The sequence below is a fragment of the Nannospalax galili genome, unplaced genomic scaffold, assembly GCF_000622305.1.
Source record: "Nannospalax galili isolate Female #2095 unplaced genomic scaffold, S.galili_v1.0 scaffold113, whole genome shotgun sequence".
NCBI classification, from domain to species: Eukaryota; Metazoa; Chordata; class Mammalia; order Rodentia; family Spalacidae; genus Nannospalax; species Nannospalax galili.
In genome coordinates, this window is record NW_008335444.1 from 3,854,622 (window position 1) to 3,870,598 (window position 15,977).

Below are 15,977 nucleotides of genomic sequence, written 5' to 3' on the forward strand. Positions count from 1 at the left end.
CCTCAATCCTGCATCTAGAACTGGAAGATAAAGAGCACGTATTTCATAGAAAAGATTTGGAAATTAGTTATCATATGAATGTGCTTTGACAACTAGCATTTATATGTTAATTTTACAAAGGGCCTTGCCCATGAGAAAACTCCTATTAATTACTGAAAAAATGCTAATCACCCTATGGCATATTATTATTCTCCCTGGCATTCTTTTCCTGCAGCACATGTTAGCAGGGCTTATCTGCAGTGCCTTATTTGGTTCAGGGAGGAGTGTTTGTGAGGATTAAACAGAATCAAAAGGGAGAGGCTTGCTGATGGAGCTACCCTTTTAGATTATAGGGTCCAGAGCTCCTCCCTCACATTTCATAGGGAGGCCAGTGGTACAAAGTATGGGCTTTGGAATAAGATAGTTTTGGTTCAAACTGTGAATCTACACTCACTAGTTCTGCAATTTAACTTTTTTTTTTCCTGAGATTTAAGCTTTCTCATTTGTAACATGAAGATAACATGGGATTATATGATTTAAACTGGACAATGTATTAAAATAAGAGGTGAGGAATTAGCAAGTTAAGTGTTAACTACAATAACATTCATGCTTTCTCCCTAGACATTATTGGAGCTACTACTGTGGGGTTGGGAGTCATGTAGGTGCTGGAAATAGATCATGCCATCCATGTAAGACAGAGTTGGTGCTTGGCATATAATATAATAAGTGGTGGGCTTTTTTTGAAATTCATTTATTATTTTATGGGAGTGAATGCTTTGCTTACATGTATGTATGTGTACCATGTGCATGCCTGGCACCCATTGAGGCCAAAAAGAGATGTTGGATCCCCTGGAATTGGAGTTACAGATAGTTGTGAACTGTCATGTGGGTGTTGGGAACTGAATCAGACCCTCTGAAAGAGTATCATGTGCTCTTAACCAATGAGCCGTCTCTTTAGCCTGACTTTTTTTTTCTAAATTGAACTTTTGTGATTTTTATACAATTTGGTATTTAGAATCTTTCCCCTTATCCCCTTTTCACCTTATTGTCCCACCCAATTTAGTATACATACACATATATGTGTATACACACACACACACACACACACACACACACACACACCTTCAACACAGGCTTTCCAAAATTAGTAACAAGACTTAACAAGAACCTGACAAGTGTTTTGACATAAATGACATACAATACAATGCCCTGAGAACTATAGGGGAAGTACCTATGTGTTAGCTCTGCTTGGCAAGTTGGCAGCAACTATCAGAGAAGGCTTCCTGGAGGAAGTGACTACATGAAGAGCTTTGAAGACTGAGAAGTCAGATGGACAGAGGAACAATTAGTGAGGAGGCATAGGTCTAAGAAAGCAGCCCACTTGGGAAGCAAAATGAACTCCTATAGACAGGTCATGAAGGGTGTTGTTTTTGCTTTGTGAAAGGATTTCTGTTTTTGTGAGGGGACAGAAGGTACTGACAGATTGCCCCCTCACTTAGAAAGCTAACGTTGGGGCATCAAGTTAGAATCTGGATATGATAAAATTAATACAGGTTTGGAACTTTAAAATCTGACCTTCAATCCTAGTTAAAGCCCAGGGATGCTTGAACTCACTGCATCCGTCTCTTAATTCCGTGGTCCACAGAAGTGACAACTCTGTCTCAGGGTTACTGCGAGTATGTAAGTCATGTTGGCAATAATATGTTTGTGACACATTCAGCATTTGAAATAAATACTTTTGGCTGAACCACTAACTAGCGTGTAAGGCTACCGCCAGGTCTCTCTCCCCTCCCTTCCTTCCCTGTCCTCTTTCAGTATTGTTAAGCAGCAGCAGCCCAAAACCAGGGATGTGGAGGATGTCCACTCAAGCGGGCACTCCTAAGCGATGATTAAAGGGCAGCCCGGCCGAGTGGGCGCGGGCGGGAGCGAGGCTGGGCATGCTCAGTGCGCGGGGCTGCGTGCCTGGATCGCGACGGCGCGAGGAAGCGGCGGGGGCGGGGGCGGGAGCGCCAGGGCGCATGCTCATTTTCGGAATCTGCTCTCTCTATCCAGTGCCGCAGCCGGAAAACCGCAGCGGCGGCGGCGGCTGAGGGGGAGCCAGCCGCCGGGCAGCAAGAGGCGAGAGGAAAATACAAGGACAGACCTGATAGGGCCAGAGCCCGGAGCCCCAGCTGGTGACGTCTTCCAGGCCTCCGCTTCCCTGGGAGCGGGGACGAGAACCGGGCGGCGGCTGGCGACGCGGGGCGCGCGGAGGGAGCGACGGGCCGCGGGCGGCTCGCGCGCCTCGGGGATTTTGACGTTTTCCTCAGCCGCTCCCGCGGCCTCGGCCCGGCGGCGCTGGGTGGCCGCCTCCGCCACGCGCATCCGCGGCCCGAGGGGAGGCCGGGAGGAGGCCGGGCGTGCGGGCATCGCCATGGCGGGGACATTTTCCACAACGTGATTGTTGGACTCCCTCCGCCAGAACATTCCGGGCCCTCGCAGCCGCCTCCCTCCCCGTGTGACTAATCGAGACAAAGGCGCGGCGGCCCCTCTAGCTCGCGGCCCGGAGGACCGGCGGGACCGGCAGGCGGCCGCGGGCTGGGCGCCTCGGTCCTATGTCCCGGGGCCGGCGGCGCACGGGGGAGCTCCCGCCCCGCCACACCATGTGAAGGTTGGCGTCCCGCCATCCCCTGCCGCCGCGGAGAAAGATGGGGGATGCTGCAGACCCCAGGGAGATGAGAAAGACCTTCATTGTTCCAGCCATCAAACCCTTTGACCACTATGATTTCTCCAGGGCCAAAATCGCCTGCAATCTGGCCTGGCTGGTAGCCAAAGCCTTTGGGACAGGTAATGGTGTGTTCCCTTCCTCTTCCTCCCGGTGGTGGCCTTAGCCCGGGTTTTGTTCCTGATTCCAGCCCCTCTCCGTGCGTGTATTCCCGCACAGGTTCAGGGAGGTGGTGGAGACTAGGGGAACGCAAGCCTACCAGGTCGGCTCCTGCCTGGGCTGCCCTTGAATGATCAGGAGGATCTGGCCAGATTCCTTGCATCGGGTAGCGAGAGAGACAGAGACAGAGTGTGTTTAAATTCAGCGAGCAATAGTTGTGTTTTTGCAGAATGGCTTGTGGTATTTTCATCATGCTGCATACAGTTCTTTCTTAGTCATAATTGTGATTATTCGAACAAGGAATCTGTTTCTTTAGTTCCTTTATTACTGGAAGAAGGCGGATGGTCCGTGGCACTATATTGATTTTGACATCTGTAATGGTGGCGGCTATTCAGGCTCTGTAGGATGAAAGGTGGTCTCTGCTGAAGTGCACTGTTCATTTTTGCTGTCATTCCTTATTCCTGTGTCAGCCCTCCGCACACATTTCTGACCAGACCATCCATTAAAACCAATTTTAGTTTTCTGACTGTAGGGTGCTCTTTTAACTCTCTATCAGTGAAGCATACTCCTTTTTTTTCCAGATGTATTTTTGGCTTCATAAACTGGAAGAAACAAAAACTCCCTCTATTTTGAGGTTTTTTTTTTTTTTTTCTGAGTAGAATTTTTTTTTTAAGAGGGCACGTGCTGTTGAGACAAATCCTGTAGTACAGGGGCAATTAAACACTCCCTGCATAACCCAGTCTTTGCAGAATAACAGGAAAAGGGCCTCCTGCTGTAATTCCTTAGCTGTTTCTTTAGCAGCCCATGTTGTGGAATGCAAAAAAAAAATTAGAAAAGTTCTTTAGTGCTTAGAAAACTTTCTCTGGGTGGTTTTTGGAGGATGACTGATTTCCACTTTCAGGACTGAAAATATGTGGCTAAATGTTTTAGTTCAGTTTTGTTGTTTAACCTTACACATAGGTGAGTGTTTTTGGACTTGTATATCTTGGTTAAATAATAGATGAATTTCCCCATTTAGAAAATTATTTTAATTAATTTTGAAGGAAATTTCATAGGACTGTAATTTTATGTTTATGTCAGCTTATGTTATTTGAATTCCCATACTTTGATATTGAACTGACAACAGGAATGAATGTCTTTTGAACTAATTTAAATTGAAAGATTTCTTTTTTTTGAGGGGGAGGTCTTTTTGAGACAGGGTCTCCCTGTAGCCCCAGCTGTCCTGGAACTCACTATGTAGACCAGGCTGGCCTTGAACTCACAGAGATCCGCCTGCCTCTGCCTCCCAAGTGCTGGGATCAAAGGCGTGCACCACCATGCCCGGCTTGAAAGATTTCTTTGGAGCTAGATGTCTATAGAGTATAATAGGAAGCAGATACTATTGGTTTTTTAAATTTGATATAAATGATGGCAATAGAGTATTTTAGTTTTAAGTAGTACATCAAACATCCATTTGAAGAACAAATGAGGCTATTCGAGTATTTAGAAAAAATGGAAAATGTATAATTAACCTATGTGGAGCATGGAAGACAGGGAGTCAGGAGTATTTTTTTTCAATCTGAAACTGACAGGTTGCTTATAGTACATGGGTGAATATTTTGCTGTGCATTCTCACAAAGACTTATAAGCAGAAACTGGCCCACTTTCTGGATGTCAGGCCAGTTACTAGATTTGGAGTACTTGAACACTCATTGAACATACTTTAAAAAAAAGGAAGTGTAAGGAATGTATTACTGATGGAATCTGATGGCCGGGCACTCAGCAGTGCTTTGCATTATGTTTTACGTGAGGACTCACAACTCTGATGTGTTCCACAATTAAACAGGAGGAAACCAGGGCAGCATTTGGCATGGATAAAAAGGTAATGACTAAGATCTGAAGAGAGTGAGTTAGTAGGAATCCCTTCATTCTTTAAAATGGTATTTGTTCATGCTGTGTGTGTGTGTGTGTGTGTGTTGTTTTTCTGAGACTATCCCTGGTCTTATTATGGAGTCTAGCCTGGCCTTTGAACTCATGGCAATCCTTTTGCCTCAGCCTCTCTAGTGCTAGGATGAGATGTGTGCCACCATGTCCACTTTACTTTGCTTTATTGAAAGTGTTTTTTAAAAATATTTTATTATTTTTATTTTATGTGTATGTGTGTATTGCCTGTGTTTAGGTAAGTGCGCCTGTGTTGCGCAATGCCGGCGGACAAGAGGCTGTTGGATCCCCTGGAACTGGAGTTACAGACGGTTGTTAATTGCTATGTGGGTGCTGGGATTCGAACCTGGGTCTTCTGCAAGAACAACCAGTGTCCTTAACCGCTGAGCCATCTCTCCAGCCCCAGTCTTTTTTTTTTTTTTTTTTTCTCTTTATGAGACAGGGTCTCCCTATACCCCAGCTGTCCTGGAACTCACTATGTAGCCCAGGCTGGCCTTGACCTCACAGAGATCCGCCTGCCTCTGCCTCCTGAGTGCTGGGACTAAAGGTGTGCGCCACCATGCCCAGCTTAGTCTTTCTTTTTAAAAAAATAAATATTATTAATTTTTTTTATTTTATGTGAATGAGTGTTGCCTGCTGGTATGTTAAGTGCACCCATATTGTGCAATACCTGCGAAGGTCAGAAGAGGGCGTCGGATTCCCTGGAATTGGAGTTACCCACAGTTGTTAGCCACCATGTGGGTGCTGGGAATCAAACCTCGGTCCTCTGCAAGAGCAGCCAGGGCTCTTAGCCTCTGAGCCATCTCTCTAGCCCCTATTGATAGTCTTTCAAAACAAATTTATATGATGTGAATAGAAAAAAGGTAAGATACTAAATTTTGAAATATTTTTGTTTGCTGCAGACACACAAGGTTAATGGACAAGTATTTCAAAGTGATTACCCAGTTGTATTCACTTACTCAAAATATTAACCCAACTTTTAAGGATAATTATTAAAATCTCTCTTAACAGTGGCATACATTGTTTGTTTTCCCTTCAGAAATGCTCTAACTTAAAAATGACATATGTGGGCCTGGGTGGAACCCAGAGGACAATTTGTGGAAGTTGATTCTCTCTCTCTTTCTACCATGTGGGTCCTGTGAATGAAACTTGGGTTGTCAAGCTTGGTGGCAAGCTCCTTTACCCAGTGAGCCATCCTGTCGGCTCCATTCTAACTTTTGATATAGAAAAAAAAATCATCTGTTTTAGAACTACATGTTGGGGGCTGGAGAGATGACTCAGTGGTTAAAAACACTGGCTGTTCTTGCAGAAGACCAGGGTTCAAATCCCAGCACCCACATGGCAGCTAACTACTGTGGGTAACTCCAGTTCCAGGGATCCAATAGCCTCTTCTGTCCTCTGTGGGCATTGCACAACATACACATTAAAAAGAAAAAAGAACTACATGTTTGGAAAGTCATTTAAAGTGATAATCAGGGGCTGCAGAGATGGCTCAGTGGTTAAGAGCACTGACTGCTCTTGCAGAAGACCCAGGTTTCATTCTCAGCACTCACATGGCAGCCAACAGCTGTTCATTAACTCCAGTTCTAGGGGATCTGATGTCTTCTTCTGACCTCCACAGGCATTGCATGACATGGGTGCACTTACACACGTGCAAGCAATACATTCATACACATAAAATAAAAAAAATATTTTAAAATGATAAAAAGAATGAATTGAATTGTAAAAAACAATCATTAGCATTGTGATACCTAGGAAGGAGATATGGAGTAGTATTTACATGTTCCAAAAACCTTATTGGGGGTGTTTGTTTTTGTTTTTGATATGTGGGGTCTCATGTAGCCCAAGTTGGCCTTGAGGTCACATGTAGCCAAAGAATGACTTTGAACCCTGATCCTCTTGCCTCTGCCTCTGCTTTTGGAATCGGGATTCTAGGCATGCTGGAATTACAGGTGCCCCAGACTAATGGTTTATTTTTTTGGAAGAATGCAACTATAGTTTTGTTTAAATGAAAAATAAGTTTATGTGGATAAATTTGCAACAATCAATAGATAGTCTAGTTACTTTAAATAAATTACAGCAGAGGAAGTTAAACTGTGTGATGTCCACTACTATATTTGAAAGGCTTAATACATTTCAGCAGTGATGTAACTGAGATTGCTTTATATCCTCTGACAAGTGATAGGTGTATTTTTTCTTGGGACTAATTTCCCTATTCAGTTCTTGAATTCTTTACATGGAATTTGAGCACTCCCACACACCCCCACACTCACATAGACACAACCTTACAATCGCACACTTATAGACAGTTTTGTTAGCTGCCATGTGGGATTTGAAATCAGGTCTTCTTTAAGAGCAGCCAATGCTCTTCACTGCTGAGACATCTCCAGCTCAACCCCCGCCCCCCCCCATAGTTTTTTGAGACAGATTTCTTGCTATGTAGCTCTGATAGCTTGGAACTCAAGCCAGTCCTCCTTTCTCAGCCTCTTGAATGCTGGGATTGCAAGTGTGGGTCACCATGCCCACCTCAAGACTCATTTTCTAGTGTCAATGTATCATTTTAACCTTAGTAGCTATCTCCTTTTTTTGTGTGGTTTCACATTCAAGTGTGCATGTGCCTGTGGAGCTTATAGGCTGTCCACCTACTTTTTTTGAGACAGGGTCTCTCATTCAACCTGCAGCTTTCCTATTTGGCTAGACGGGCTGGGCAGTAAGCCCCAGGGGTCTTCCTGTCTCAGCTTCCTTAGTACTAGGATTACAGGTACACGTCACTGCCAAACCTGGCTTTTTACATGGTTGCTGGGGATTCAAACTCAGGTCTTCATGCTTGTGCAGCAAACACTCTGAGCCATCTCTCGGCCCCTCATTTTCCTTCTTTCATCTAGTTAAGTGGTATAAAATCATTGCTGTTATAGGCATATCTTGTTACAGTTCATCTCACATATTTATGAGGATCCTGAGAGCAGTAGGTAGCCTTTTGGTAAAAGCATAACTTAGAACAGAGAGGCCGTTGTTGGACATTATTGCAAGAGTCTGGGCAAGAGGTGATAAGGCCTCAAAGTGGGGTAGAATGATAATAAATCTGCTAACGTTTATTGAGCAGTTACTGTGTGTCACACACTGTACACATAACATCTCATTTTACTCTTCATGATAGCCTTATGAGTAGAAATTTTAATTTATCATCCCAGTTTTACTGATAAAGAAAATGAAACCTGTGGGGTTAGGAACTCATCCACAGGCACCAGGCTAATAGAACTGAAATTAAAACCAGGGAAATCTGACTGGAGTCCATACTCCTATTTTACATGAGTAGAAGGAAAGCAAAGGAGTAGAAAAGGAGCAAAAGATAGAAGAAATGCTGCAGAAGTTTAATCCCCAGTATTTGTGAAGGACTGAATTTTGAGTGTGGTGGCTTTAGAGAAAAGAGACTGTGTAAGAGGACATGACCACCTGAAGTTTTAGGGGGATATGGTTACCTGATTTGAGACTTAGTGAATGGGAGGGTAAATCATGATGCCAGTTCAGAGAGAAAGCAGCAAGGAGGAATGGAAGGCAGATTTGTTTTTGAAATTCTCGAGTTTGGTGTATAAGGCCAAATACCTTGTCTGAGAAATCCAGCAAAATAGGACACAACAAGGCTTGGTATTTCTTGTAGTAGTCAAATTATCCTAAATACATTGAATTAAAATAAATACTATTACTAATTTATTATAATATGTACTTTGTGCTAATTACTATTCTAAGCATTTTTCTCTTTTAATTCTGAGAACAATTCTGTTGAGTAACTCTTAATGTTAATTTCTTCATCTAAGGCTTAAAATCAGAGTTTCCCAACTGCAGAACTATTTACCAGATCATTTTTTGTTCTTTGGGGTTGTCCTGTTCATTGTAGGATTTTATCAGCATCTTTAGCTTTTGCCCAAATGCTGGTAATATTCTTTCTATCCCTGCCTTCATTTCAGACATGACAGTGAAAGTGTTTCCAGATAGTGCCAGATGTGAAGCACTGCTGTAAAACTTGTAACACATATTTATGGAGTTAAACAGGTATCTTGGCTGGGTGTGGTAGTCCACGCCCTTAATCCCAGCACTCCAGAGGCAGAGGTAGGAAGATCTCTGTGATTGAGACCAGCCTGATCTACATGGTGAGTTCCAGGCCAGCTGAAGCTACAGGGAGATCTGTCTCAAAAAGATCAATCAATCAATCAATCAATCAATCAATCAATCAAAATGTATTTTGTACTATAAGGTGTAAATTATATTCAAATAAAAAACAGGAAATATGATAGCTTTCATTTTTTTTATAAATAAAAAACTGGCTTACAAGGGTTAGTCAAATTCTCTGATAATCCAGCTTGTTGGCAGTGGAACCAACAGTAGTCTAAGCTTTTATGATGATGTACATCTTAATATCCATATTGTATTCTTCCTATATTTTCTTACAATTTTACAGTATAGTGAAAGCTTATAAAACAATGAAAATCTTTCATAAGTCAACCTTACAGTTTTTTTGCAAAGTTTAAAAATCTTTTTGTTGTTTACCATGCTTATTTATATTGGATTCATTAGTACAGAAATAAATACATTTATTTAGCATTTTGGGGTCTCCTCAGTGGATCTAGTTTCCCTTGGATAGTTTGTGAACCCTTCAATTAGTCAATTAAAAAAAAATACTTAAATGAATTACTATGCTTAGTGCTTCAGCTGAGAAATCATTTCATTATCACATTTAGTAATTTCCCATCTTTAGACTCAAATAGTTTTTCCTTTTAAAAATATTTTATTTTTTATTTTTTAATTATTTTATGTGTCATGCAGTGCCTGTGGAGGCCAGAAGAGGGCATCAGATTCCCCTGGAACTGGAATTAGACTGTTGTTAGCTACCATGTGGGTGCTAGGAATTGAACCTGGGTCCTCTGAGAAAGCAGCCAATGCTCTTAACCACTGAACCATCTTTCCAGCCTCTGTTTTTCCTGTTAAACACTGACTCATCAACGTATTTTTAAATTAAAGGCTTAGGTGGTCCTCTCCCAGTTTTCTACCACATACTCTACTCCATTCTTTTCTGGGGTGTTATCCTGAAGTATTCTTTGATTCCATTTCCTTTTTTTCTGAATAGCAATGATAGTAGACACTAGGGATATAGCAGTAGTTACGGGCCTGAGCTCCTTCTGTAACCCCCATAGTTGTATTCTGTACTTCTATGCCTGGTAATGTTTGTGAAGTTTCCTCGTACTGTTTTCTTGAGATAAAGACATGGAAATGATAACTGTAGTAGTGCTCATCTCCACGCCGTATTTCAGATACCTAGGATCCTGGATGTGTGTGTGTGTGTGTGTGTGTGTGTGTGTGTGTGTGTGTGTGTGTGATCTTGCTTTTGAGACAGGATTTTTGTGTTGGCTTTGACAAGGATCCTTCTGAGAAATTAAGAGTTTTCGGTTGTGTGACATAGTATGTGTTTTTTGTTTGTGACCTTAAAAAATGATTTGAGGGCCAGGCATGGTGGCACATGCCTTTAATCTCAGCACTCAGGAGGCAGAGATCACTGGATCTTTGTGAGATCGAGGCCAGCCTGGTCTATATAGAGAGTTCCACGCCTGCAGGGACTACAGGGAGACCCTGTCTCAAAAACCAAAAAGATTTTGATGTTGCTGTGCTCTCCTTTCCCATCCCCCATCACATTATTTTCTCTCTGTAAAATGGGTATTGCATGTAGATTTTAAGTACTTTATACCCTTGGAATTAAAGACATTTGACTTTTTTTTTTTTTTTTTGGTTTTTTTAAAAAAGGTTTTTTTCCTGCAGCTGGCCTGGAATGCACTATGTAGACCAGTCTGGTCTTGAGCTCACAGAAATCTGCCTGTTTCTGCTTCTCAAGTGCTGGGACTAAAGGCCAGCTTCATTTGACATTTTTTTAATGGACATGTGTCTTCAATTCTCCCTCCTCTCCCCTCCCCAGGTAGATGTAGTGAAAAACATCTTTCTTGCCTGGACTCTGAGCCACTCAGTTTTTGTTTTATGCAAGGTGACATCATCAGGAGTATTTTTAGAAGATCTGTTGTAGTATACTTAAAAATGGTTGAAATGGTATACTTTATGTAATGTGTGTGTTACTATAACCAAAAAAAGAAATCTTGGAAACAGCATAGGAAATGGATTCCAGTAGGACTAAGATAAAGAGGATCCATTGGATGCTATTGCTGACAAATGTGGAGACAAATGTAACTAGGTTGAAAGTGGATGGCAGATATTTTCATTTGTATAAAGAACCAAACTCAAATTGGTTAATGATAAAGAGGATATATTGGTTTGTAAAAGTGAAAAACTCCTAAAGTAGAATGGGCCTTGGACAATATTCATATGTCCATCTCTTCTGCTACTTCAGCTTTTCCTGCTGTTGATGTGATAATCAGGACCAGAGTTGAAGTTCCAACAGGAACTGCCCATAGGGAAACACAGACCACTGACACATACTTGCTTTGTTGGAGAGACATCAGTGAATGAGCATGTCTGCCATAGCTGAACTTGCCAGTAAATTTGATGAATAGTCATGGGTTTTGTGTTTCTTGGGTAGCAAACAAGTCAAAATGAGTATCATCATTGAGTGGCTGGATTAAGGAATCATGAATATTAATTGTTCATGGACCCAGTGTCTCATGTATATTTACTATATCATAAATATTTGGTACCTATGTATTTGTGTATCATGAATACTTAGTCCTTTGTAGATATATGTTTCATGAATATTTAGTGTCTAGGGGCTTTGTGAACATTAGGGTATCTTGTTTTTCCCTTTCTTTTATGTTTAACATACATGTACTACTAACTACTTTAATGCATTCTATCAGTTCTCTGTTTGCTAAACTTTCCTTACTAGCTATATATGTATACTTAAAATGTCCTAACACATTTCACTTATGTTTTGCAAACTACAAACTCATCTTTTATAATAGAATTGAATAGTCTCAAAATTAAAAGTGCATTGAGATACAGAAAAGGCAGGATAAATGGTATATTCTTTCCTTTTATTAAAGGGAAATTGGATCAAGCTGAATGGATCACTGGCCCCTAAGATTCTGAAAGGGTATAAAGAATAGAAGAAAGAACATTTCAAAACAAGTGACCAGAATGTGCAAAGGGCTCTGTAGTAGGAGAGAACTTGGTTTCTAGGAGCTGAGTGTGACTGGCATAGGCAGGGCAATTTTTTTTTTTCTTACAAGCCAGAGGAAGGATTTTATTCCTTGGAGAAGGAAAAGTCATAGAAGGCTCTTGGGGAAGGATGGTGTCTGTGCCATCATTGAATTTGCTTATGTGAAAATAAGTAGAGAATGGTTTAGTTTTAAACTTTAAATTTTGTGTGTGTGCACACACTTGGGTATGCTCACAGAGACCAGAGGTTGACCTTAGTTGTCCTACTCTGTTGCTCTTCACCTTATTTTTTTAAGACAGGGTCTCTCCCTGAACCTGGAGCTCATTGTTTTGGCTATGCTGACTGGCTAGCAAGCTCCCAGGATCCATCTGACTCCTCCCTACAGCAATGGGCTTATAGGTGTGTGTTGACATGCCTGGCTTTTACATGGGTGTTGGGGATCTGAATTCAGGTCCTCATACTTGCACAGTACGCATTTTACCCACTGAGGTTTCTCAGTAGAGAATGATTTGGAGTAAGGGTAAGAGAGTGAATATAGGATGACTAAAAAATAAAATTAGCAGTAATTGTAGTAATTGAGATGAGAAGTGCTGATTGCATGGACCAAAGAGATGCAAGTCGACAGTCTAAGGAGGGGATTTGGACTGGGTTCTGAATTTTTTTGAGAGCTGAGTGAGACAGGAAACAATAATGATGACTCCTAGGTTTCTGACTTGTACAACTAGATGAATAGTGTAGTTCATTGGTAAAGAGAACGCTGGAAGATGTTGAAGTTTGGCCAGAAAGGTTGGCATTCTGCATTTTGAGGTCTTACGATATTTTCCTTTACTTAGATTTATCAACTGTTAACATTTTATCCATTTTTATTTTTAATCTTTTTGAAGCAGGATCTCCCTGTAGCCCCAGCTGACCTGGAACTCAAAGACATCCACCTACCTGCCTCTGCCTCCTGAGTGCTGGGATTAAAGACGTTTGCTACCACACCTGGCCAGTTGTCCAATTTGTTTTATCATTCTCTCTCCCTTGCCTTTCTTCTACACAAATACTTGTATACATTATATATATGGATATGTGTTTCCATACACATATAGATAGAGGCAGATAACAAATATATGTGGTATTTTCTATTTGACTATGTTTAGGGACATAGTACCCTTCACTCCTGAATACTTAACTATGCATTTCTTAAATGGAAATTAATTCTCTTATATAATCTCCCTAAGAAACCAGAAGATTAACTGATATTTTCTATTTTATCATCTATGTTCAATTTTGTTCCAGTGTTCATTATTTCTTTTTATTTCTCAGTGCAAGATCACATCTGGAATTGTACACTGTATTTAGTTGCCAGGGTGTCTATTCACTTTTAAGTCTCTAATAGTTCTGTAGTCTATCCTTGTCTTTCATGACATTAACACTTTTGAAAACCCAAGCATCCTGAGATACATGCTGAGCAGAGCATCAACCCCTGTCCTTGGTCTCTATCTTAGCTCTTGTAAAATCACCTTACCTTGTGTACCTGGTAAAAGCAGTTTCCTATAGGAGTTAACTGGCCTGCCTTGTTCCATGTGTTCCCCTTTAGTGCTCTGGGGTGCCTGTCCTTCATTCAGCAAATGTCTCCTTCCACCTTTTCTCTGAGTGACTAGAATGGTAATGAGATCCTGGCATGGGTTCTGGCAGTGTCCCAGTAGGAATGCCTCGACAGTGTGAGGAAAAACACTACACAGAGATCTGCCCTCAGTTAAGTTAATGGACATTAAGGAACTAGAGACATGCTCCAAATCTCTGATAACTTCAGCCTTCTGATGCCATCCCATCTTTGATTTTCTTTCTTCTTACTTTCCTTTCTCCTCCCTATTCGCTCCTGGTTGACACACTGATAATACCCTCTTATGATTCCTGCCACCAGCACAACCACCACCTGTCTATCTACCAGCATATGTGCCTTGTTTGATCTCTGCATAGCACATCTCTGCATCTCACAGGGCCTTTGGCAAGGGTGCCCCAGAGAGACAAGCCAGATAGCCCCAGAGGAAAGGTGTTCAAACATAGGAAAATCTCCTTCCCCACTGTTCTTTCTAAGGTCAGAATGACTTGAAGACTTAAGGAATGGGAGATTCCCATCATCCTCCAGTGTGTGAGCCTTCAATGTTGATTTTTTTTTCTTTATTAAAATATACTTCTATCTTAGAAAAAAATAGGTCAGTTATTTTCAGAATGTCTCTGAACTTGGATTTGTCTAATATTTCATAATGATCAGATTGAAATTACACAAATCTGACAAGACTACATAAAGGAAATGTATTCTGATTATACTGTATCACAGCACACATGTTTGTTTTACTGTCAGCAATGTTTACTTTGATCATCTGCTACTTTTCTCCACTATAAAATGACTTTTCTCCATTTTTAGTTAATAATTTATGGGCTATAACTGCAAATTTGCACCTACTATTTTAGTATCCAGTAATGACTCTTGTCTAAATCAATTATGACTCAATTATTGCTGTCATTTCCCCGTTTATTTGTTGGTCTTCTACAAGGAAGAGTGTTTTCCTATTTATTCATTTACTTATATTGGTATACTCATTGATTCATGTTTTATTTAATGAATTATAGTCCTTTTGTTGTTACGCATTTTGATGCAACAGATTGTCCCGGATTTGGTCAGTGGGATCCCCTTCCATCCTGTGTCCTCTTGACCATAGCTGCACTGCTTCTTTCAGCATTTCCTTACTTGCTGGCACAGGTGCACACATACCCTGTATGTATGTGCACACAAAGATTTTCTAAGCTCATCTTGGACTTTACCTGTTCCAAGTTTTGTTGGGAAGGATATTAGAAACCAAGATACAGATTCTCAGCTTGTGAAGTGTTATTTGGCAGAAAGCTAGCAAACACATGCATATACATACATGACATATAGCTACATATATTTTACTCTGTGTATTGCTATGTTATAAGTACAGTGTATTTATGCTGACATCATTTCATACAGCATCAAAATTCCTTCTAATCTTTTTTTGTTATATTTGTAACCCCTTGGGCACTGAGGAACCTGGCTCTTGTGAATTTGAGGTTTCTTTGTGGCATTTAAGTGAAGAGTTAAATAGGCTAGTGCTTATAATAGTGATCTGGAACTCAGAAGAGCTTTGGTTTCATAGGATAATGGAAGGAGTGAAGGTGGTAATTTAAATTCAGGAATGCTGTACAACACTCAGCACATTGCTTGGTACTGAAGTGCGCAGAAGGATACCTTCTATGTTTAGGGGTTGAACATTATTTTGGTAAGTAGTTGAGTGCTTGCTCTGTGGTGCTAGGTACTAATATACAGGACAGAGAAGTATCCTGCTCTCTTTGAGGTACATTGTAGTGGGAAGGGATAGAGGTAAAGATAGAAAATATTATGGGATAGTTCTAACAGCTATGCAAAGAATCAAAATACTGTGATGGGTTGGGTTGTCAGGGAAGCTAAAACTGAGGAGATGATATTTAGCTGAGATCTGAATGGAGGGAGCCAACCATGTAGTTAGGAGAAGGAATATTGGAGGCAGAAGAGTAGCTTAGTGCAGAGGCCAAAAGATGTGAATTTGGCCTAGGAACAGAAAGAGCTGAGTGTCTAGAGCAGTGTGAATTATGGAGAAGCTAGAACTTGGAGAAGTTAATTACTGCTATCAAGATTCCATACAAGTAAGTGGTAGAATTAGGACTCAACCAAATATGTTTAAATCAAGAACCCATTCTTTGCTAAAGCCCAATTTCCCCCAAATTTAGGATTGAATGAATGGTTAACTGAACAAGGATTGGACTTTAAAAAGGAATGCTGTTAGATGAAGGTGGCCTAGAAGAACACTAATGTTTCAAACAGGTACAAGGAGTAAACTACGATTAGTAGAACAGAATCAGATAGTTATTTCAGGGGAAATTTGAAATACGAGTGTTCCTTCACAGAAAGGCTAATAACTACAGCTTTTGAAAATACTATATTCATTCATTTTTCAAAAATTTGTCAAATGCTCACCATGTACCAGGCACTCAGGTATATGTGTGTGTGTGTGTGCG

The 15,977-nt window shown here is 41.0% G+C and overlaps 1 protein-coding gene across 6 annotated transcripts in view; it reads left to right on the plus strand.

Annotated features, from left to right (window-relative positions):
* The first annotated feature begins 2,645 nt into the window (after window positions 1-2,645).
* Window positions 2,646-15,977, plus strand: part of Camsap2 (calmodulin regulated spectrin associated protein family member 2) — a 136,732-nt gene continuing 123,400 nt past the window's right edge. For all 6 annotated transcript variants that reach the window (XM_017797438.2, XM_017797439.2, XM_008830269.3 and 3 more), the window contains exon 1: window positions 2,646-2,805. In XM_017797438.2, coding sequence (XP_017652927.1) covers window positions 2,667-2,805 — 139 coding nt within the window. In that variant the 5' untranslated portion in view covers window positions 2,646-2,666. The remainder of the gene's footprint in view (window positions 2,806-15,977) is intronic.